The sequence below is a fragment of the Cynocephalus volans genome, chromosome 4, assembly GCF_027409185.1.
Source record: "Cynocephalus volans isolate mCynVol1 chromosome 4, mCynVol1.pri, whole genome shotgun sequence".
Classification (NCBI taxonomy): Eukaryota; Metazoa; Chordata; class Mammalia; order Dermoptera; family Cynocephalidae; genus Cynocephalus; species Cynocephalus volans.
The window spans coordinates 110,009,714-110,035,205 of record NC_084463.1 but is presented as its reverse complement, the minus strand read 5'-3'; the positions used below and the strand labels follow the sequence as shown (position 1 = coordinate 110,035,205).

Here is a 25,492-nt window from a genome sequence, read left to right as displayed (position 1 = left end):
TGTAATAACTGAGAAAAATCTTGCCTCTAGCTGTTGCAAGTACAAACTTAACCTGTTTATTCCCTTTACATTCATGACTTAGCAAGTAAAGGACTTTAATATCACTGTTGTCAGGACCTTCCTTATAGCAGCAAAGTAAGCAAGATTCTTGCCCTGAAGATTTATAATTGAGATCCCTACATCACCCTCTCAAGTATTTTTAATATATACAGCACATGAATATATGTCCATATTCTTATTAATATGAGCCTTGCACTTTTGAATGAAATCCCTCAGAACTAGGAACTAATTTTTCTCAGTGATGTAGTCTGTAGGAATGTTTCATTAGACTAGTCAGGATTTACCCAAAGCTGATTCTTTTCTATTTTATGCTTTTGATTCTAGCAAAATAATCTGTTTCACTAAAAAGCCTACTGTGATAGATTTCTAATTTTTAAAAATGCCCATTGGTAAAATCTCAGTTTTTCACTTAAAAAACAAATATGCTTTTAAAAAGTGTCACTGTTTTTCTTCATCTTCCTTGTTATCTTTACCTTTCCCCTTCTGCTTGTCCTTTGAGCAAAACTCAACTTACTTCAACCCAGTTCTGTTACCAAGTGCTGATTGGCCCCAAGAATCCAGATCTCAGGCTAGAATGTGGTAACTCCTAGACTGCTCCTGTTTGACTTCTCAGGTATAGATTAGATTTCTCTACTTTGTCACTTGCCTTAATACTCTGAGTTGGACGTGATTATTTGACCATTTCACCACGTGTTCATCAGCTCACCCTGAGAGTACAGTATAATCAAATCCAATTCCTCTCTAGTTGTTCAGTGGATTAAATGTGAGGCTAGCACTGTCCCTTGCCTATAGTTAGTGTTCAATAAATGTTATGTGTTCTTTTAATTATAGCAATGTTGTTTGAGAATAATCCACACTTGTTAATGGCTTTATAGTCAGTAAATACAATTTGTGACTCCTGATGTTGACAAAATAAATTTTCTTAATATGGATAGACAGTTGAGTTTGTGCACAACCAGCTAGGGTAATCAAATCAAAAGAGATAGTATCAATGTAATAAGAACTTGAGAAGCATAACTCAAGAAAAGTAACCAGTTGAAAGCTTGCATTTTAGAAGTAAACCTTACTTCTTGTCATGCCTAATTAATCTTTAAGGACTACTAACATACTATTTCCATTTATCCTCCTAATATTTGTGTGAAGTAGGTCAAGGACAGATTTCATTACATCCTTTAGATATGGATATATCACTTCTATGGGTTCTATACAAAACGTTTGAAGATCTAAGATTCTCATTCAGTTTTTGCTTAGAGTCTACAGCTAGGAGGGATCATGCTAGGGTACTTAAAAGTTGTGTCTGTACACCAAAACCTTGGCTGTAACCACCATTATTAGTGAAAGGAGCCCTCCAGGTCTGCTTCCAGTTATCTCAGCAGCTCTCAGCCTCACACAAGCCTAAACTTGAAAGACTTGATAGTTCACTTGCAATTGGTAAAGCAATGATACTAACTGCAGGACTTTTCCCAAGAGAGAGTAGTGACCACTGACCACATCATTCCTAGATAAGAGATGACTTCTTAACTAACATATTTTAAAACTATAGCTCTCTGAGGCAGTTAGCCAAAACATTATGCCTCATATTTGCTATTTAATAACTCCTCTCTATTGGAATGAAACTGAGTAGCCTCATTTTCTCCAGTATTCCTTTTTTTTTTCCCTCTTCCCTTTACAGAGGCACAAAGGGCTGCTTTTCTCATTATTTTTAATGAATTTCAATAACTGAAAAGCCCACTTCACAGAAATGTCATAAACATAGGGAATCATGAGTGCCCAGCAGAATTCAGGTGCTCAATAAACATTCATGTAATTGAGTAATTGCCTCTCTTCTTGGGTTAGTGACATACACAGGAAATGACTTGGATGACCACGAGGACTGTCAGTTGTTTGCTGGCCATGTTGTGATAATTTAAACCAGCTTTGTTCAGATTACTGTAGCACAAAAGATAGGATGACTCTTCTCCAGTGAGTCAAGGGCCCCTATCTCATTAGGGGAGAGAAAGGAGATAAGACAGACATCCCATGCTGGTCTTTTGTTAGCAACAGGAGTGTGTTTGGGTATTGCTATGTTTGATGACTCAGTGGTGAGTCAGTTTTAAAGTTCTATAAAAGGCCGTGTTTAGCTCAGACAGGATTGAGAGATGAGTTCATCCAGTGGCTAGTCGGGTAGAGAGTATCCAGTTGTGTGTGACATTATCAGCCGATTGGTAGTATAAATGTGTACATGGAAGAAAAGATACTGGTGAGAATGAAGTAGTAGTTCCTAAATGGAGAAATCAGCTCTGCTTGGCAGTCATCTGCTGAGTGTCTACTATGTTCAAGCGTCATCCTTATCTTACTGACTGTACATTACCTTAATACAGGTTAAAATGTCCTAAGTGCTACAAAGAGCTGGGGTGCTTTTGAGGGAGCTGGGAGAGGGAACGCTTTAGTGCCAGCCCTATGATAGGCACTGAGTCAGATGCTTTGCATATTTATCTTATTTAACCTTTATGGGAACTCTCCAAGAGGTGTTTTTATTCACATTTTACGGATGAAGTAACAACCCAGAGAGGTGAAAAAATGCCTGCATCACATAATCATAGAGCTAGTATTACTGAGACGATATATCTGGGACTGTATTACTATACTAGTGGCTTAAAGCCCAGTTCCTCCTACTCCAGCAAGAATGGGGTAAGGTGCAGGGTGAGAATTAACTGGGAGACTTGATGAAGTCAGGGTCACTGGACCCAACTGGTGGGCCAAACTATTGGGCAGTGAGATGTCTAGACATCGGTCCAGACAGCAGGGCACACAACTTGATGGTGAGAATGAGGGAGATGGGATCCAGAGGGAGTCAGGCTTACACCTTTACTTTGTTTTATCATAAAACCCAAATGTATTTTAAATTCTAAAATCAATAGGAAAGATTATGAAGATGGATATTTTCCTATGTCATGGAGGTTGTGGGGAAATGTGTTCTTATCTACTATTGGGATGGATGTAAGTTTGTGTCATTTTGAAAGATTGTTTTGGCTTCTCCAAGAGAACACCAAATGGCAATGATGCTGGTGCAGCAGGAGGCCCTGGGGTCCTGGAATGGAAAGGCGCCATGGCTTCTGCAGTGGCTTCTGTGGCGGCATCCAGGGCCGGGATGGAGCTGCGGAACTCACAGAGTCAAGGCCAAGGACAAGGAGTGGATCCCTGTCACAAAGCTGGGCCACCTGGTCAAGGCCATGAAGATCAAGTCCCTGGAGATCTATCTGTTCTACCTGCCTATCAGGAGTCTGAGATCATTGACTTTTTCCTGGGAGCATCCCTCAAGGTTGAAGATTATGCTGGCAGAAAAGCAGACTCCTGCAGACCAAGTTCAAGGCATTTAGCACAAAAGCAGAAGACCTCTGCAGACCAGGCTCAAGGCATTTGTTGCCATCGGGAACCACAGTGATCACTTCAGTCTGGTTTTAAGTGCTCCAAGGAGGTGTGCTCCAAGGAGGTAGCCACCGCTGTCTATCACCCTGGCCAAACTCTCCATTGTCCCCTTGCAGAGAGGCTACTGGGGGAACAAGATTGGCCATCCCCACACTGTCCCTTCCAAGGTAACAGGCCGCTGTGGCTCTGTGCTGGTGTGCCTCATCCCTGCCCCCAGAGGCAGTGGCATTGTCTTGGCCCCTGTGCCCAAGAAGCCGCTGCTGATGGCCAGAACTGATGACTGCTGCACCTCAGACGGGCTGCACTGCCCCCCGGGGCAACTTCACCAAGGCCACCTTTGATGCGATCTCCAAGACCTACAGCTATCTCACCCCCAGCCTTTAGAAGGAGACCATGTTCACCAAGTCTCCCATCCAAAATTCACTGACCATCTTGTAAAGACCCACACCAGAGTCTCCATGCAGAGGACTCAGCTCCAGCTCTGGCTACAACATATGGCTTTTATAGAAGAAAAATGAAGTGAATTAAATAACCTTGTTTAAAAAACTGATTGATGATTTTTGTTACAATTTAAATATTCATACTCTTTGACCCAGCAATACCGCTGAAACATTTGTATAGGTTTACAAAAATATATAAAAGAATGATTATCGCTGTATAATGAGTTTATTCAGTAAATACATAATGAGGTTCTCCTATGGGCCTGGCTTCCTCTGGGCACTGGGAACACAGCAGTGATATAAATAAAGTCCTTACTGTCATGAAATTTTTGAGGCTGCTGGTGGAGACAGACAATACATAAGTAAACAAATCAATATACAAAATATGACAAGTAGTGACAAATGCTGTTTTTTAAAAAAAGCAGAGTAAGGGATTAAGAAGTGGTAGAGGGTTGAATAGAAGTGCGTTTAAGTAGTGAGACAAAGAGGGTTTTTCTAAGGAGGTGGCATTTGAGCAGGAACGTGAATGAAGTGAGGAAATCAGCCAAATGGAAATCTGGGGGAAGTTTATAATTTTTATAATACCAAAAATTGGAAACCACCTAAATGTTCATGAAATACTAAGTAATTACGCTTTGCAAAAATACTGAGCCAGAGCTATATGTTCAAAATGAAAATATGTCTATGATATCATGAGGAAAAAAGTTGCAGAACTATGCAATGATTCCATTTTTTAAAAAAACAAGCAAGAAAATTAACCTAAAGCAAATGTATTTACCACAGGGAAAACATCTGAAGAAATATGCAAAATCGTCCAAAAATCTGACTTGTAAGGGTCATTGTATGTATTGAATGAGAGTACAATAAGTCAAAGTGCCAGGTGCCTACTAAAGAGAGAGCCAGGAGGAAAACCTTATTATCTCTAAAACAGGACCAGGCAGGCAGAATTATGACAAGCAAGTCCTGAAGATCCATACCCTTGCCTTTTGTGATGTACTTGGCACTCTCCTCTTTTTCAGGTCACTTACTGCTGAGCCCTTTTTACCTTTCCTTACCTCCCCACATCCCTTTCTCCCTCCTTTAGCTTTGCTCTTGGGAAAGGAGGCTGTACTTCTGTTTTCTTACTCTGGTCACTTCATCTGGACTGGCCCTCCTGCCAGTCTCAAGACAAGCAGCGTCGTGCTCTGGCTGCAGTCTGTGGAGAGGTGCTGAGAAGGAAGAAGGCTTCCTGGATCCCTCTCGTTTATTATAGCCTCATTTCCAAGTGCAGCGTAAATGCTTGTCCCTGGTTACTAGCTTCACAATATTAGGATTGCTCACACACACTCCAGCCAGTGTTGACTGGATCACCTGCCTTCTATTTAAGGTTTTTTGAAGCAGCCAAGCCTCAAGTGTTCCCTGCTCATACCCACACTCACCCTCCAAGCTCTGCTGACTTCCAGGGCCTTGTGGGTTGGTATGCTTGTCAACCAATCGTTAGAAAACACAAAAGCACAGAAAAATGACCAGTATAAGTTAAATTTGTATAAAATAAATATAGAAAGAACATTCTGGACTCTTGTATTGTTTCTAACAATTATTCACTTAATTATTTTGGATTTCTAGGTAGACAGTCCTGTAATTGATAATAATTCTCTTCTCCTTCCTAGTATTTTGTCTTTTAGTTTATTGTCTAATTGCATGAACTAGCACTTCCAGAACAGCATTAGATAATAGAGGTGGTGTGTATTCTTCTCCTGACTTTAATGGAGATATTAAGATGTGGTTGATTAGATGTGTATTTGTGTATGTGAGCATGTGTACCTGCCCAAGATTGATATCTTTATTAAGGGAGTATTCTATCCCTTTATCACTCAGAATATTGGTGAGGAATGAATATTAAATTACATATACAATTTTTAGCATTTCTGTTGATTATTCTGCTTTTTACTCAATTTACTTATATATATGGTGAATTAGATTAATGGATTTTCTTATATTATACCACTCTTTCTTTCCTGAAATAATCTGTACTTAAGTTGTTTTCAGAATATACTGCAGAATCATATAATCTTTAGCCATTTAGTATCTACACTCATAAATGAGACTGGTGAATAGTTTTTCTGCTGTACAATGAAATTTTGGCTTCTTGAAACACTGGTATGCTTACTTCTTTATCTTTTGGAATAACTTTATAGTATGAGAATGATTGATTTCCTGAAAGTTTGAAAGAAGTTGCTCATTAACCTATCAAAGTTCAGTTTTTTGATTGTTTGTTTGTTTATTTTTTTAGTATAGCTTTTGACAGCTTTTATTCATGGTTATTTATCTGTTTTAGATTTTCTACTTTTTTTGAGTCCCTATTGGTAATTTGTATTTCCTTGAGTTTTATCTATTTCATTCAGATTTTAAATTGTCTTAGCATAAGGTTGGGCGAAGTAATCACTTGTAATTCTTATCATTTTGTCTATACTGATGGTTATAAGCCCTTTTTCATTCCTAATTTGTATATTTATATTATTTTTTTGTTCTGTTTTGTTAGCTAGTGGTTTATCAGTTTTGTTGCTTTCTTCCTCCCACCTCAAAGAACCAGATCTTAGATTTAGTCATCCATTATATTGTTTTTCTGATTTTGAAATAATGCATTTTGCTTTTATCCTTAATTTTTTTCTGTTTGCTTTCTTTATATTTTGCTTCACTGTGACTTCCCCCCACCCCTTTTTATTCCTGCATTGTCTGCTTTGTTAATGAACTTTTACTTTTTCCCATTCAGCAATAAATGTTTAAGGCCATGTATTTACTTATGAATACTACTTTGGCTGCATTCCATAAGTACTGTCTCAATGAGTTATTTTTAAAACAGTCTATAAATCAGTGTTTTAAACTTTGTATTAAAGTATAATACATATACAGAAAAGCAAACATGCCAAAATATGTACAGTTTGGTGAATATTCACCAATTCAGCACCCAGATTAAGAAATAGAACATTACCAACCCCCAATACTAATTATATAATTTGTGAGGTGCAGTGCAAAATGAAAATGCACAGTCCTTTGTTCAAATTTTATTAAGAACTTTTAAATGGTGATAGCAGAACATTAACCAAGTGCTGAGTCTAAGTGCAGGCCCTTGTGCACATGCTCATGAAGCTGGCCCTGCCATCTCTCCTACAGGCTCTATTCTAATCCCTAACCACTCCCCCCACCATCGCCACCACCATCAAGTGCAACCGCTATCGTAACTTCAAATACCAGATAATTGGTACTGTACTCTTTTGTTTCTAGCTTCTTTTGCTCAGCATTATATTTATGAGGATCATTCATACTTCTACATGTAGTTGAAGATTATACATTCTCATTTCTATTTAGTTTAAAATAGTGTGTAATTCAGTTTTGGTTTGTCACTGATTGAAAGAGTTTTTTAGGGGAACTTTAAGTATTTTCCAAGTGGTTGAGTGCATTAGGCTGACTAAGGACCAACTTTCTAGTTCCAGGGGTGGAGCTAGAAGCAGACTCATTTTCTCTGAATGAGTGGGTCCTTACTCATAGAATATATAGTAGGGGTAAGAAACTATTAAGCTTTATTCTCTCATATTCTTCTGATACTCAGTGAGGAAGAAAGAGAAAGAAACTAGCCAAAGAGTTAAGGGTAACAGTTTTTTTGTTTCTGTTTTTGTTTTTTACCTGTCCAGGCAAAGAGTAATAGTACATACCGACTACAGACATAAGAGCTGACATTATTTTGTCAGCCTGTGAGTTCACAAAAAAACTGGGAGAAAAACAAGTCTTCTGTCAGGTCAGGGGAAGCACAGCACTTCTGTCATGGATCTCAATAGGGGCAAGGTCCTTGTGCATGTTCATTACATCAGGACATCCTGGAGAAGTGACAGTGGGTCCTTTCTATTTATAGGAGCAGCTGTGTTGAGTCCTGACCTTGATAATAGCTGGATATTCAGGGGGTGAGTAGCCCAGACAAGTAGTCTACCAGTTCTTAAAGAATATATTGCTAACAGCTAATCATACTTTTACATTTCAAATGTAACTGCTATGGTTTGAATGTATTCCTCAAATTTCATGTGTTGGAAACTTAATCCCCAATGCAACAGTGTTGAGAGGGGAGACCTTTAAGAGGTGATTAGATCATGAGAGATCTGCCCTCATGAATGGATTAATGCCATTATTGTAGGAGTAGGTTTGTTATAAAAGCAAGTTCAGCTCTCTCTCTTGTGCACACTCACTCTCTTACCATGTGATCCCTTCTGCCATGTTACAATGCAGCAAGAAGGCCCTTTCTAGATGTGGCCCCTCAGTCTTGGGCTTCCCAGTCTCCAGAACCGTGAACCAAATAAATCTCTGGTCATTATAAATTACTCAGTCTCAGATATTCTGTTATAACAGCACAAAATAGACTAAGACACTAACATTGGAGCCTAAATTTAAACTATTTTTTTTATAATGAACTTGAATCAGCCAGCTTTATATTTAAGACCTACAGCTCAAATTTGATGACCAAAGATAGAAAATCTTTTTACAAACTGTTATTTGCTTGCAGTGGAGGGCCTGTCATTAACATTTTTTCTTTAAAATAAACAACTTTATTTATTTAAGGATAATAATAAGCTCAATACAAAATCCAAAGGCACAAAAAAGTATACAGTGAAAAGTCAGTCTCCCTCTCATCCCTAGCTTCCTGACTATTCTCCAGAAACAACCAACATTACTTGTTTCTTGTACTTGTATATCCTTTCAGAAAGGAGATACAAATATATAAGTATATAAGTGTGTGTGTGTGTGTGTGTATATATATATATATAAAGGATATATAGTCTATGCAAATATATGTACTCTTCCAAGAGAAGTTATACCATGTTATTAAGACTATTCTCCCTTCTTTTTCACTTAATATTTATTGGAGATTTTTTAATATTGATGAATATAGAACTGCTTCATTCTTTTTAAAGGCTGCATAATATTCCATTGTCTGGATGCAAAAGGTTTCTTTTCTTTATTTTTTTGGCAGTTGGTTGGTACAGGGATCCAAACCCTTAACCTTGCTATTATAACACTGTACTCTAACCAACTGGCTAGCCCCTGTTTTTATTTTTTATTTTTATTTATTATTATTATTTTTTTTGGTCATTTTTGTGACCGGCCGCACCGTGCTCAGCCAGTGAGCGCACTGGCCATCATTATATAGGATCCAAACCCGCGGCTGGAGCACTGCTGCGCTCCCAGTGCCGCACTCTCCCGAGTGCACCACGGGGTCGGCCCAGCCCCTGTTTTTAAAAGAACGGCTTTATTGAGGTAAATTTGCATGCCATAAAATTCACCTATTGAAGGTATGCAACTCAGTGATTTTTAGTGAATTGATAGAGCTATGCAACCATCACCACAGTCAAGTTTTAGAACATTTCTGTCTCCCCCAAAAGTTTTCTTCTGCCCATAATTTATCTTTTAATCATTTAATCAAACTTTGTTTTTCCTTTTCAGTAATTCATTTTAACATTTCCTGAAGTCATGATCCTTTGTTTTACAGCACTAGAAAGGGTTTGGAATGGTGGAGATGTGTTAGGAGAGCATTTCAGACTTTGTGTAGTGTTGATCATTTCTAATGAGTAAACATTGTCCTTTTCTTTCAAAGCTACTCTGAATTTGGAGAGTGAGGTATAGGAGATTCTGAACATTCTGCCATTGATCTGCTTGCTTTCCCTCCTTCCTGTCTTCATACTATGATAATCATAATAAGTAGAGTCCAAAAAATAATAGACAGGTTGGAAAAGATAGAGAGGCATCATCAGCTCCAGATAAACATGATAAACAGATAAGTTACAGTGGCTGCAGACTGCCCTGGGAGAAGTGAGAAGTAAGAGGCAGCTCCCCATATTTACTGACACACCATCTTGGACAGGCACTTACCCTTCATTTAGCAAATTGTTACCAAGACTAATCAGAGAGTATGTGGGTCTTATTCTACCCATAGCCCATGGGAAGCATACATACCTGCAATGGAATAGATGACAGCAGAAGGATATATACTGGCATACCTGCCAGAGAAAAGGTGGTACCAGTGCCATCACATGGGCCAGAAACTGAATATATTATAGGATGGTCTGTTGCTGTGGTTTTTCTCTGAATCATCCCTCAGTTCTACTTACTATTATTTTACCCCAGGTATAAGGTTGTGCATAGTTAGTACTCCAGAATGGAAAATATCATACTGAAATATACAGTGTAAATAAAAATTATTTTCTCTGATCCTGTTCTTCCAAAATTATAGCAGTTTAAAAATTTTTCTCAGACCTTTTTTCTTCTCTGTTTTAAAATCTGAGTTATATACCTATGTTACTGTTAATCTATAGCCTTATTTATATTTTCAAAATCAGTAATTTTCCAATAAAAAATTAAGTAGATAGTCCTGTTCTCTTCCATCTTCAGGAAAGAGAGGAGAGCAGATACACAGCATGATTAAAATAGAGCCCTGGGGTTGGGGGAAGGCAGGAAGGGCTTACTGCTCCCCCACTGTGCTGGGTCCTAGCAGTTGTATCAGACACTGCCAGGCTGTCCAGGGGGTAAATACATCTGTCTGGTCATCCTTGGAGTTCTCTCAAGAGGGCGTTCTCTCTCCTCTTGGGAAGGACTCTTGTGACTCAGCTTGCAGAGAGGGAAAGACTATCTAGCCAGTGCATCTATGTGCTCCAGAAATTTAAACTCAGGGGCCAGAAAGAACAGGAGCCTGGAGAATTCTTTGTAGAAGGTGGAAGTGCCAATGGGCCATTTGATACAGATGCTGTTGTGAGAGCTGCCAGTGTGAATGGAAGACTCCCAGTGCCTTTCCATGAACTAATCTCTGAGTAGAAGATCCTGACTGCCATTTCCTAGGCACTCAGACATCTGTTCTGTGGCATGACTACTCTGAAGAGTCCCTTGCTCCTGAAGGAGGTTAAACTCTAATGCCAATAAATGTACGAGGAAACGGAGAGCCAGAACAGGGACTGAATTTCCCTTTCAGAGGGCACTTCCTTCAGAAGTCCTCCTTGTCCTTGGCAAGACTGGGCTGGGCCAGTGGCTCTGAGCTCTCAAGTCCAGGATGCCCTGTATCTTAGTTTCCTATTGCTGCTGTAACAAATTACCACAAACCTATGGTTTAAAACAGCAAAAATTTATTCTATTACAGTTCTGGAGGTCAGAAGTCAGAAATTAGCTTCATTGGGTTAAAGTCAAGGTGATGACTTGCTGGTTCCCTCAGTAAGCTCTGAGGGGAAAATCTGTTTCCTTGCCTTTTTCATCTTCTCGTGGCATTCTTCGTCCTCAGCTTGTGTCCCCTTCCTTCATCTTCAAGGCATATCACTCTAACCTCTGCTTCTGTTACCACATCACTTTCTCTCTGTCTCCTGCTGTGACCCTCTTATAAAGACCATTGTAATTACATTGGGCCCACCCAGGTAATCCAGGATAGTCTCCTCATCTTAATTACATCTGCAAAGTCCCTTTTGCCATATAAAATATGATTCACAGCTTCTAGGGATTAGGATATGGACATACTGGGGGTGAGGGTGGGGCATTATTCAGCCTACCACACCCTATGACCAGTCTATCCCAAAACTCTCCAGAGGAACCCACCCGGAACCTTCCCACACAATCCTGAGGCCTGGAGGAGCCTGAGGCAGCATGGCTTTCTCAAGATTTTATCTAAATAGACCTCCATTAGGCTATGTCTAAACTTTTGCTGTTATGAGCAATGCTGCTCATAATGAGTGTTGTATTAATCTGTTTCTGTTGCTTATAACAAAATACCTGGAACTGGGTAGTTTATAAAGAAACTATTTATTGCTCACAGTTTTGGAGTCTGGGAAGTCCATAGTCCAGGGAACACGTCTGGTGAGGTGACTCTACAGCAATGCAGGGTGTCACATGGTAAGAATGGCAGAGCAGAGAGAGTCTTAACTGCTCTCCTTTTAAAGCCCTAGGAACCATGCCAATGGCCACCATTATTAATCCATTCACTAGGGCATGGTCCTCACAATCTAATCACCTCTTCAAGCCTCCACCTTTCAATTACCATAATAGGATTTCCCATCCTCAACAGTTACAATGGAGATTAAGTTTCAATGACTTGGGGGGGTGGGGGGGAATTCAATCTACAGCAAGTATCCTTGACATCATTTCTCCATATGTGAATATAGATGGTCCCTGACTTTACATGATTCAACTTTATGACGGTGTGAAAGTGAAACACATTCAGTAGAAACCATATTGTGAATTCTGAATTTCGCTTTTGTTTTTTCTTTTTTTATTATTAGCATATTCATTATTACCAATCATACTTATTCTTTATGCCCCTCATCCAATCTCTCCTCCTCCCCCCCTCTCCCCCTCTAATAACCATAGATTTGTTCTCTCCATCTGAAAGATTAACTGTTCTTCTGTCGATCAGTTGCCTAGATGATCTGTCTAGTACTGAGACAGGTGTGATCAAGTCCTCCCCTATTATCATAAAGCAGATGCTTCTTCTCTTAGAATAGAGTGTGCTTTGTGGAGAGAGAGGACCTCTTTTTTTTTTTTTTTTTCTTTTTTTGGTCTCTGCTGGTGCCCCTCCTTGTGTCAATGCAGTTGAGAGTCTGGCACACCCTCTGCATAGTGGCTGTGACTGCTGCTATGGTGATTAGCTGCTTTTGCAGCAGCCGTGGCAATTGTGGTGTCTATGGTGGGCTACGTGTGTGAAAATGTTTTTTGGTGTGCTCTTTACCTGGTTGTGGCTGGGTTCAGCTTCCCCCACCTCCAAGCTTCAGGACCCAAGTGGGGCCCTGGGGTGGTGGCGGCAGTGTGCCTAATTGCAGCTGGGTTCAGCTTCCCCCGGCTTGAAGCCTCAGGACTCTGGCAGGCTGGGATGTTTCCTTCTAAAGGTATTTCCAGCCTTTATAACCCAATTGTCAAATTCTGAATTTTGACCTTTTCCTGGGCTTGCGATATTCAGTATGATACTTTCTTGCGATGCTGGGCAGTGGCAGTGAGCTACAGCTCCCAGTCAGCCATGTGGTCATGAGGGCAAACAAGGGATACTCTACAGTGCACTGTGTTGCCAGATGTTTTTCCCCAACTGTAGGCTAACGTAAGCATTCTGAGCACGTTTAAGGTAGGCTAGGCTAAGCCACGATGTTCTGTCTGTTAGGTGTATTAAATGCACTTTTGACTTACCATATTTTCAACTTACAATGGGTTTTGGGGGACATAACTCCATCCCTAAATCAAGAAGCATCTGCATATTCTTAGGATACATTATTAGGAGAATTGGTGGGTCAAAGCTTATGTGCACATTAAACTTATTTACCTATATCATAGCCAACAACAATATGAACTTTTTTCCCGATATTTACAAATTCGACAGGTGAAAAAATGAGATGTCAGTATAGGGTTTTTTAAAAAATTTTATTTTGAAATAACTTCAGTATAGATTTAATGTTAATTTCTCTTATTACAAGTGAGGTTATGTATCTTTTTATATGTTTTAAATGCCATTTCTATTTGATTCCTGTGATTTAGAGGTCCTTCATGCAAAACACTGTATTTGAAGGCATAGTCAACAATGGCAATCAGGCAAAAAACTGGTGTCAGGGTTTTTTAACAAGCCTCTCTGAAGGGTGATAATTGAATTATTGGAGAATTCAAGGACAGGTGAAAAGAGAGGCAAGTCTGTAGGAATAAGACCCCTGCTACTGGGTTGAGTTTCAATAACAGGAATAGTCCCTTGGAGTTCTGCTGGGATAACCATAGACACATTTTAGCAAGTCTGGGGTCCAGAAGAGGTGACCAAAGCACATTCAATCCTCAGGGAAAAGGTTGAAGCCCACTTATTAGACTTGGATCCAAGGGCAGGGCAGTAAAAAGGCATTTATCACAAAAGGTCCTCTCTCCAAGAACATGGGATAGAAGCTATTGACACCCTACTGTTTCCAGTCATAGTTGACTTTGGGACCCTGGACTGGGCTCTGCCCATGGGTGAGCAAGTGACTTTCTCTCTGGAGATGGAGGAAGGTGACCCTATAATCCTTCCCCTGGAACTGTAGAGTACAATGCCAAATGCCAAATACTGCCAGCAGCCTGTCCATCTCTTAAGACTGGGCTTAGGAGTTGTCTGAAGGTGGAGCAAAGACAAAATGCTGAACGAACTGAGAGGGTATCTTGAGATTCAAAAACAAAGCAGGCAGTTCCGTGCACTAAGGCAAAGAATTTTAAATAAGAGAGTAACTTATTTACAGGATATTGGATTGGGTGAACAGTGACCTAGGAGCATACAGTTTCTCCATGCCACCGTATGTTTGAACTCATTTATATAGGCAGTTCACACAAAGCGGTGGAAAAAGCCAAGAAGCAATTACTAGCTCAAACACAAGCTGACGTCACTACTTATGACAATGTTTATTATCTTTGATGGTCTTGGGATGCAGGTAGCTGAATCGGCTGTAGCCATACCAGTACTCAATCATTAGGTCCTTTCTTTATGGTCAGCAAGCTGTTTCTACCTATTATTATACTGTATGACTTCTGTGGGCAGGGTTCACATAAAGGATATAGCAAGTGGTAAGGGCTTTCAAGATAGAGTAAGTTATGCTCACAGTCTCACAGGAGAATGGAATGTTGCTAGGAATAAGTGGTGGGACTCTTTAGACCTGGCAGAGATTTGCCTTGTAAGTGCTTGTGTGAGAATGATATTTAGTCCTCAGCACCTTCTATTAACAGGATTGCAACTGGCATCTCAGGACTGAATCTGAGATACCCCCAGAAATATTTTCTGTGTTCAAAACTGGTAATAAAGCCAAAAGTCGTCAGATTGTGCAAGGAAACAAAACTAGTCTCCCAAGTCTGGTGTGGGCATTTCCTCTTTGGTGACATCTCAGTGACCTTCTCTTACTCTCACTCTGTTTACTCTTGACATGAAACGACTTCCTTCAAAGTTAGAGAAAACACTGTCCCAGTCAAAGCACAGCTGGTTCATTGTCCCAGAAGAAAGTGGTGAAAAGCAAGCTGTATGCCTGAATTGCTCCCTGATCCTCCATAGCGCCTCCTGCTGGCAGCCGACAAACCCCAGGACCCACCATTGCCTTTCATTCATTAACCTGTTTCTTTCTTTTTGGCTTTGAAATACAAGGTTCCAGCAGCTTCACAATAGTAAAAGCCATCTTAGCAGAAAAAAACGGTCCATTTTTCTGTTGCTCCTGCTTTTCTGGTTAAAAGAACATGAAGCAACTTCAGGATGTTAGAAAAGTCTTAAGGTGAGGGAAACCTGCCTAATCAGTTTTATTTGGGTAAAACATCTGGTGACTGTGTGAACTACTCCCAAAGAGGGATCTACTGCCCTTCCAGGGCCTTTAAACAGCACAAAAGCCCTGCCACTGGCTTGAAGCAAAGGTTTCATATTTTAAAAGATAAGGCAACCCTGTTGGGACAGCAGAGATTTTACCTCTCTGCTTTTCCCATTGAAATTGCAAAATTTGTATGGAGGGCACTGGGACTGAGACTGCAACCCAGATTAGAACTGCTTCCCACTTTCCTTTCTTAGGCTGGAGGCTTTGGGACAGATCAGCAAAGGTACTCAGGCTTGTGGAGAGCTGTTGGATGTTGTGTCCTGTGTGTCCGAGGGAAACCCTTCAGAGGTGAGGCAAACTAGGGAGAAATTTGGTGTTGACATTAGAACTGAAATCTCATTTTCTTTCACCTGAATACAGAAAAGTGAGCAGAAAAAGCTTTTGTCAGATAATTTTCATTTTAACTATTCATGCAGTTATCCTGAATTTTGAGCATTTTTCACTCTCAGCATGATTTTCTGTCTTTCCATTTCAGCTGTGCTCTGGAAGTAAAATGAAACTCCTGCATGGAGAATAGAGGATTCTCTCTGTACATCACAAGCCAGGTGAGTTTAGCTCTGGAGGGAACAGCTAGAGGTGACTTGCTACTCTGCAAGGCTTCCAGGAGTTACAGGGAATTTTAAATTCCCAGTTGTCTTAAGGGAGCCCATAATGTAAAAGAAGAAACAAATAATATATTCCCCAAACACAAGTCACACATTTACAGTGAAAAGAGAAGGGCTACTAGAAGTACGTTCCTCAGCAGGGCAGGCTACATAATATGTGGGGCTTGATACAAAAGGAAAATGCAGGGCCTCTTGGTCAAAAGCAGGAAAAAGGTGCTTTTAAAGGTACACACAAAGCCAGACACAAAAAGACAAATATTGTGTTATGAGGCATCTGGAGTAGTCAATTTCATAACAGACAGAAAGTAGGATGGTGGTTGCCAGAGGCTGAGGGGGAAGGGGAAAGCGGAGTTGTTATTTAATGCATACAGAGTTTAGGATGTTGAAAAAGTTCTGGAAATGGATAGTTGTGATGGCTGCACAATATGAATGTACTTAATGCCACTTTACTGCCCTCTCAAAAAATTATTAAAATGGTAAAATTTATATTTTACTACACACACAATTCAAATTTTATGGCTCATCCCAGGAGGCTACCTTGAGCTGGCTAGAAGAGACAAACAGGAAAGTTAGAAGGAGGAAGAGAGACCCAAGGCACAAATCCTGTGAGAGTCCTCCAGGGCATGGGACCTCACAGGTGCCTGAGGGCAGGTATTCTCTTGGGCCAGATAGATGCCAGGTTTCACTTCCTGCCAGGGGTCTCCCCTTCCCACAGGCCTGTCACCTCAGCCCACAGCAAACAGGCTGCCCCAAGTATCTATAAAACTCAGAGCTGGGACACACTCAGTAGAGGATGGGCAAGAAGCTTACCCCTGTCAAGACTTGGCTAAGGCTGGCCAGTGCTCTTGGCCTGTGGTGGGGATGGCCTTCACCATTCCCCACTCCACAGGGACCATGCACTGGACAAGGACCCTTCTTGCATTGGCACCAGTTCCCTGCCAAGGGCAGAGGGTGACAGCAGTTGCAGGGTGAGGGCAAGAAGGGGGAGGCCACATGAGGGAGTGGCAGCAAGAACACTTCCAGGGAGGCAGCAGGAAATGAGACTGTGTATAAGCCCAGGCTCCAAGCCCCCAGAGCATGCTTCATTACTGCATGGGATTTCAGTTACGAAACACAAGTTCAAAGGTAAATTCATTAAGAATTCCAAAACCACAACTATAGTGCGTTAAACTCCAAGTGCAGGGCACTTCTGAGTGTAGGGCTTGTTCAAACTGTACTAGTTACATGCCCATGAAGCCAGAAAAAGAAAAGAGGGTATTTGGATGGAGTATCCTTTGAAAGATCCCGTCATCTGCAAAGGAAACCTAAGTATAAAAAGTGCTTACAGTGGAGTGGGCTGAGGCAGCCTTTCTCCACCTCCCACATATTCCCTTTCCTTCCTTGGCAATAGACTTCAGCTCTTTCCTCTGCCTTTTCACCTCCCACTTCCCATTCACTGTTGGGGTCTGCCAAGAATCAACTGACCTGCAATCTTATCTGAGCCAGGAAATACTGTACCATAAGTTCCTTGGTTTGATAAATGGAATCTTGTCAATTTCAGTGCTGAGTGCACTTTCCCAGGTTGCTTACCTAGCCCCAGGCTGCCATACGGGAGGGCAGGCAGCATGTGAGATTGTCCAAAACTAGTTTGCACCAGAAGGCCTGGTAGGTGGGCATGGGAGCTAGTAGAGATCTGGCCCTCTGGGCAGCTGCCACCTGTAAAGGATTAAGAAAGCCAAATCCTTCCCTTACTCTATTTCCTAAGTTCTTAAAAGGAGTGCAGATTAGCAGGGAATTCACTTTTCTTTGTAGTGACCCCAAGTTGTGTCTAGGGTAGGGCAGGGTGTTTTTCTTGGACTGAAAGGTTTACCTTGAGCATTGTCTGGATCATATTGCAGAAAGTTATGCTCCAACTGGCTCCATTTGCTAAAGTGTACTCCTGTTCCATCAAATGCCTTTTTGGGATTTTTCAACTTTGGAGGACGCCTTTCTGCATCCTGCACTGTGAAGTGACCCCCCCACTCCACCCCATTGGTCGGAGTCTTCCCTCGGGGGAAATACACCACCTTGCTAGGCTGCTGAGGCCCTATTCCCAGGACGGCAGGTCAAGGACAACCAGCAGTACCCCTGTGCCCTTTTCTCTGGGTGCCAGTAGGAAAGCATTGTCTTTTGAGCTTAGAGATAATCAGACTCACTGGAACAGTCCAGCTCATCCCAATCCAACTGGCAAAGGGGATGGAGGTAGGTAGAAATGACCTGGAATCTGAGCAAAGATGGATATAAGGGGCCAAAGGAGGCTGGCAGCTTGGGTTTTGGTCCTGGGGAGCATCAGCAGTCAGGACCGGCACCGGGAGACTGGAGAACCACCCTGTGATTTTTCAGATTCTGGTCTTCTATCCCACCGTGCCAGCCCTTTCTGAGCCTCAGCGGACCTCAGGTGAGAGTTCTGCATGTTTAAATGTCTCTGTCAAGAATGAAGTCTGGATATGTAGGTGACTAGGACCTTTTCTAATGTTATCCATCTATAAAGGGCTTTGAAGAAAAGCAACCAATCCCCTCCCCAACCCATTTCAAGTGACTACATTATGACCCTTTTTAAGAGTTCAAAGAACTTGATCAAAGATAACATTTACATTAAATAAAACAGCACATTTGTCCTTTTGTACTGTAAAGGCTGAAGTGAAAAACAGCCACATTTTAGCTCTCTGTCAAACAAAGCTCAGTGAACAACAGTGCAGGAGTGGTTGCTGCAGAACAGGCCTTCATCTTGATTTTTTTTTTTTTTTTTTTTTTTTTTTACCTTGGTGGACTCTCTATGCTGAATTTCCAACATTAGAAAATGGTTTTTCAAGTGCTCAGGTCATTAGGCAATCAGAAATTGTCAAAGGTCATCTTGATAATCTCTGCTACAAATGATCACTTAAGGCAGCTGTGGTATAGTGAAAAACACACTGGACTTGGAGTCAGCAAGTCTAGGTTCTCAAGGCTTCGCCCTGCCTTTTCAGAGCTATAAGGCCTGGGTAAGACAATTATCTCTGGACTCTTGGTTTCCTCATGTACAAAATGGGGGTAAATAGTAAATCTCATATAGCTCACAAAATTATGTGTGCATAAAAATATATGGAAAAGTACTTATTCTGTGCTTGATACACAACATACTCTCAATATATGTGCATTGGGTTATAATCTATACCTTTGTGGTATTTTCTGCAACATTTCCCCCACACCCACACCAATTTAAAAAAACAAATATAAAGGTAACATTTTAAAAATTGGTGTATTCAAAATTAATAATAAACTTTAGGGTGAATAAGATTTAAAACAAAATACATAAGCAAAAATAAATAATTTACACCAAGTCACTAACCTAATTTTCAAAATAAAGCCATTTCCAATGACAGCACTGTTATCCCAGGCACCAGCCTGTGGTGAAACTTTGATAGTTCATTATTTTTAAAAACAGTGACAAAAAACTGAACACTGAGTAAAATTTTTTGAAAAACCAAAACACTGGATTTAGCTTTTTAATTTTAAATAACCAAACTTTGTAATTTTATCCATAATCCAATGTATAGCATTTCATCTTGAAGAACTGATATTTAATAGGGATGGGAAACTATAAATCGTCTTCAAACCATGAGATACAGATAAAAACGGACAAGTATATAACAGAACAAAAACTGCAGACATTCTACTAACTGGGGGAAGTTTCTGAAGGCTTTCAATCCTTTATTATCCATGATGGCTTTTGGAATTATGATTGTTTGACATAAAGAACCTTTAACATTTTAGATACTGCCTTTATTTTTTTTCACAGTAAGTTAAAAAACCATCATAAGACTCCATAAGACTTTACTGGTCTTGCATGTAGACCCTAGGAGTTTGCAATCTGATAAAAAAGTAACATGAACATTTATTGTATTGCCCTAATTTCATACTTCCTTGTACACAATGAATCAGTTTGGGAATCTATTCCAAGGGTTATATACACAAATGTGTCAAGAATAAAATGCTCTCCACTCTTGCATAAAAATGTGTACAGTGTATCAGGAATGGAAAACTCCTAATTTTCCTGGGCCCAGGCTTCGTGGATTTCTGCTGCCTGCTCGAAGATGAGAGGCTCCTCCTGCTTTATTGCTCCATTGTTCTGAGGATTAATCATCCAACCCTGGCGTTTCTCCTTGTTGGATCCTAGATGCTATTCTGATGGCTTCTTCTAGAGATGGCTGTTCTCCAAGCTGAACCAGGAACACACACATCAATTTAAAAAGCCATACTACACTACAGTTCAAAAAAACACTGCCATTCAAAAGCCATAGTAGTTAAGATAATGCCAAAGAAATGTTATATGCCAGTAGTAAAATTTCTCTCTGTAATTCTGATACTTGGGTGTTTTTTTTTTTTTTTTTTTTTGTGACCGGTAAGGGGATCGCAACCCTTGGTGTGGTGTCGCCTGTGCCACGCTCAGCCAGTGAGCGCACCGGCCATCCCTATATAGGATCCGAACCCGTGGCCTTGGCGCTCCCAGCCCCGCACTCTCCCAAGTGAGCCACAGGGTCGGCCCTTGGGCTTGTTAACATACTACTGCTGACCCAATCACTGGAGCACAAAAATTCCTACAGGGGAAAATAATGCAGTCTCTATTTAGATAAGCCCTTTAAACACACATGGGATAAAAGATGCTCACCTTGGCCAACGGAGACAGAGAGCTTCCTGAGTCCTTAGCTTCTATACCCATAAACTATATAAAACCAATGGCTGGCATTTTCTTGAGTGTGTTCTAAACCTTTAAATAAATACATAGAAAAACAACTCTCCCTAAGGAGAGGTAATCTGCACCTAGCATCTAGGATTCCAGATTCTTTGCTTGAATCCAGTGACTCTTCTCAGAGAACAGCTCTAAGTCTTCTGACATTGTCCACTTTAAAATGCAGGGATTCTCAAAGGACTAATTTAGGGTTTGTGTTTACACTAGGTTCATCTCCAAAAACTAGCTCTTAACTGCTTTACAGAATCCTGCCTAATTAGACTTTTGAGAATAAAGATGGGTGGCTGGGTGCACACAGGGACACATACCTGAAGATTTTTTTTTCTTGCTATAAATTCCCCTAGAGTATGCAAAGATAGTAGAGAACAAAGTGCTGGTCTCTTTGAGTCCACTTCAAACACAGCAATTTCCTTAAAGCAGGCTAGGTAACACAGATTATTGTGTGCCCTGACTCCTGTAAAGGTTATACCCAAAGCACAGTGTACAAGGTTGAGAGCTATGAGTAGCACTGCTGTTGACTGAGGACAGCCTGCCCTTGTACTCACCTGAACTGCAATCTGGGTGCCATTGGATGTTGCCACTAAGGTTAGAGGTCTGGTTTCTGTGGTTACTAAGTGATGGCTGTGCTGCTGATGCCCCATTTCCGATGAGGCAGTGTGGAACGCTGCCAGGTCTTGAGCCACAATTGCAACCTTAAGCAAAACAAAACAAAACAAAACACACACACCCAAAGAATTAAATACATGATTTAAATAGGTTAAAGTCCTTTAATGTAAAGGATTGTCTTCAAAAGGAAAAACTCCTTTCTGACCACACACTTGTAGAAGCCTAATTCTGGAAGAGAACTTACATATTGTCTATTCTGGATACTTTTTTATTTGAGGAAGTTGAGGTAGAGAGAAGGGACTTATTTCAGGTTATAAAGTGAGCCAACAGCAAAACAGGGTAGAGGACAGTGGAGAAGTGGATCTGCTACACCAGCCTCCACTAGCCAGGGGTATGTGGTTGTATCTAGGTTCTATTACCTCTAAGTGGCTGCTTGGGAAGTTACACAAGTGGTTTAATTTGCATCTTAAATATCTATTTATTCCTGAGTTTGGATCAGTGGTATAAAATACACTATTTTCTCCTATCTACCTGTTGATTTAAAATTAGATTTCCATTTCACGAAGAAAACTGAAAGGACCAGTGGCATTACTGACAAACAGCAATATTGCTTCTTATACTTGTTTACCATTTTAGACTCCCTAGAATTTTTCCATATTCCTCCTGAAACATCTGCTAGAGAGGTTAAAAGTGCTTTTGTGGCTTTTACATCACAAACGTAGATTTCAACAATGTAGGTAATGGGCTGGCTGTCAAACCCTTCCCCACCACCACCTGCCCCAATGTAGGTAGTGTGGAAAATGGCAACAACTACTGTTATACAATATTCTAAAATTTTATCAAGCCAAATCAGAGGAAGAATAGATTAAAAACTAAAATTGCTATTTTATTTGGCCATTAATCCACTACAATGCTGGATTTTTAAGCTAATAGATATTTAGCTTGGATCAATCCCAGTAATGTTCCATAATCTAGTAAGAAAAACAGATTTCAGTCCAGCAATGGCAGTATAGCTTATATTAGACCTACTCTCCTGCAGTAACAATTATAAACTCTTGATATAAATATGAAAAAGCAACTACTTGAAGGCATTGGAGAGCAATGAAAAGCAGGTAGAAACTGGACAGGATTCTCAAAAGAAGGAAGCCACACTGGGTTACATCAGTGTTTAAATAGACTTTCCACTCAGGGTGCTACCCAGTCTGAGCAGCAGGGGCAACTTAAGGTGTCAGATAACAGAGTGTAGGGTGCCAGAATGGCTGCACGTTGAAAAGGATATCCTAGAATGGAGAGAACTAGAACTGTGTATAAATTCTCTTCAAATCCTTAAGGCCCCTGAACTGCAGATGTGTGGTTTCCAATAAGGTTCTGATAAATACAGCAGAAAGCAGCAGCTGTTAGGCAGAAAAGCTGAGGAGATTCTCAGTAACACTCACCACAGGAGAGACAGACTTTAGAGTTTCAATCCTACTAAGAGGAGGTTGGTAAACACCTCAGGCTTTATACTGAAACCCCACAGCCCATGCTTTAGGAGTAAAAATTATGTCCCAGGACTAAGACCTAATGGCAAAAGTGAAACAGACCTAAGGGTAAAAGTGAAGTTTCCACGAATAATTTAATTGCCTGATAGAAAAAAAAAAAATCATTCTTCAAAGATAATAAAATTCAGAATCTCTATAATGTATTATCTACAAGGTCCAGAATATAACAAAAAAATTTTAGAAGACATGAGAAGGGGAAAATGTAACCCAGAGTCAAAAGAAAATGAGGTCAATAGAGACAGACCTTGAGAAGACCAAAATGCTGGAATTATCAGACAATGACTTTAAAGCAGCTATTATAAATACGTTCAAGGGCTTAAAAGAAAAGATGGTCATAATAAATGAACACAAAGGGAATTTCAGTAGACAAAAGAAACTATAAGAAAAGGAAATTCTATAACCCAAACCAACAATATCTAAAATTTAAAATTATCTGAATGGGCATAACAGAAGACAATGATGGCAAAAGAAAGGGTCAATTAACCCAAAGACAGATCAGCAGAAGTTACCCATCTGAAGAACCAGGAGAAAAAAATTTAAAAACCTTAACAGATTCCCAGCAACTTGTGGAACAAGACCAAGTTAATACAGATGCTCCTCAACTTACAATAGGGTTATATCCTGACAATCCCATCATAAGTTGAAAATATCATAAAACAAAAATACATTTAATACACCTAACCTACAGAACATCATAGCTTAGCCTACTAGCCTTCTTTAAATGTACACTTACATTAGCCTACATTTGGGCAAAACCATCTAACACAAATCTTTTTTATAATAAATTATAAACAATTTTGAATCAAAATTCAAAATTTGAAGTACAGTTTCTACTGAGTGCATAATTGCTTTTGCACCATTGTAAAGCTGAAAAATCCTAAGCTGAACAATTATAACTTGAGGGCCATCTGTATGATTTTATATATATATAATTACTTATATATATATATAACTTTATATACATATATAATTACTTATATATATATATAACTTTATATACATATAGTTATATAGTATTTATATATATATAATTATAATTAGAGTCCCAGAAGGAGATGAGACAACAATGTTTTTGAGGAAATAATGGTTAAACTTTCGCCAAATCTGGTTAAAAAAACAAAACAAAGCAAAAGAATACTAACATGTATAAGAAGGCTAGTAGATAAATACAAAGAAAACCTCATCATAATCAAATTACTAGAAAGCAAAAATAGGGAGAAAATCTAGAAAACAGTCAGAGGAAAAATTATGCATTATATACATGGGAACAATGATATGAAGGTGGCTGATTTCTCATCAGAAACAATGAAGTAGAGACAATTTAAAGTGCTGAAAGAAAAAAGAAATTGCCAACCAAAATTTCTATATCCAGCAAAAAAATCCTAAAAAAAAAATATGCTTCCAAACTAAAAGTGAAATAATATTTTGAGATAAATAAAAACAGAGAATTTGTCATCTGTAGATATGACAAATAACATGAAAGCATATCCTTAGGCCAAAGGAAAATGATTTCAGATGGAAACTCAAATCTACAGAAAGGAATAAAAAGCACTAGAAATGACAAATTAGGGGATACATATAAAATAACGTTTTCCATCTTTCTGTAATTTACTTAAAAGATTAACTGTTTAATGCAAAAATATAATATTGTACTGTGGAGTTATAACATATGTAGATGTAAACTATATCAACAGCACAAAGAATGGGGCATAAGTGAAAATATACTGTTTCAAGGTTCTTAGATTTTATGTAAAGTAGTACAATATTAAGTATAAGCTGACTGTGCTAACTTAAGAATGCATATTGTAATCTCTAGAGCAACCACAAAAAAGTAACACAGAAAGATATAGTAAAAAGTCATTACAGGAATTAAAATGAAATATGTGTGCACCTAATAACTAAGCTTTAAATTAATTGAAGCAAAAAAACCCCTAACAGAACGAAAAGGGAGAAATGATACAAATCTACAATCATACTTACAAATTTCAATACCTCTTTCTCAGTAACTGATAGAACAAAGATACAAAAAATTAATAAGGCTATAGAATATTTGAAAACACTATCAATCACTTAGGCCTAATTTATATTTATAGTACACTATACCTAACAAGTACAGAATACACATTCTTTCCAAAATACACATGGAACAGAATGGGAAATTGATGAAATATACATGGAAAATAAGTCTCAGTAAATTTCAAAATAATGAAATCTTATGTAACATGTCCTCTGACCAAAACAATTAAATAAACAATGAATAATAATGAGATATCTAAAAAAGTACCAAATATTCAGAAATTAAACAACATAAATCTAAATAATCCATGGGTCAAAGAAGAAATGACCAGAAATATGAGAAAATACTTCAAATTAAAAGGAAATAAAAACATGATTTATCAAAATTTGTGAACTGAAGCTAAAACAATTCTTCGAGGGAAATTTGTAGCTTTAGATGCTTCTAAAAGAAAGGAAGGTTTAAAATCAATGATTTTATTTTCTACCTTAAGAGAGAAAGAGAGAAAATTAAACCAAAGTAAATAGAAGAAAGGAAATGACGAAGGTATGAACAGAAATCAATAAAATGTAAAAAGAAAAAATGAGATAAAATAAAGGTAAAAATTTGTTCTATGAAAGGCTAATAAGATTAATAAAGCTCTAGAAAGATGATCAAAAAGAAGAAAATGCAAATTATCAGTGTCAAATATGGAAGAGTGACATCATCACTTCAGATCCTACAGACATT

General features: G+C 39.3%; 2 protein-coding genes across 9 annotated transcripts in view; one reads left to right on the top strand and one right to left on the bottom strand.

The window, feature by feature from the left end:
- LOC134374945 (uncharacterized) overlaps positions 1–25,492 on the top strand; it is a 59,763-nt gene that overhangs the window by 3,074 nt on the left and 31,197 nt on the right. For 3 of the 5 annotated variants that reach the window (XR_010023372.1, XR_010023373.1, XR_010023371.1), the window contains 2 exons: positions 15,445–15,538; positions 15,726–15,795. Coding sequence is in view for 1 of the 5 variants with exons in the window: in XM_063093099.1 (XP_062949169.1) it covers positions 3,083–3,484 (402 nt within the window). In the remaining 4 variants the exon portion in view is untranslated. Of the gene's footprint in view, positions 1–3,082; positions 5,810–15,444; positions 15,539–15,725; positions 15,796–25,492 lie in introns of those variants that run through there. The other 2 variants (XR_010023374.1, XM_063093099.1) reach the window with 1 other exon arrangement.
- ZNF143 (zinc finger protein 143) overlaps positions 19,144–25,492 on the bottom strand; it is a 67,249-nt gene continuing 60,900 nt past the window's right edge. For all 4 annotated transcript variants that reach the window (XM_063093095.1, XM_063093094.1, XM_063093097.1 and 1 more), the window contains 2 exons: positions 21,148–21,294; positions 19,144–20,072 (listed from right to left, as the gene is read on the bottom strand). In XM_063093095.1, coding sequence (XP_062949165.1) covers positions 19,989–20,072; positions 21,148–21,294 — 231 coding nt within the window. In that variant the 3' untranslated portion in view covers positions 19,144–19,988. The remainder of the gene's footprint in view (positions 20,073–21,147; positions 21,295–25,492) is intronic.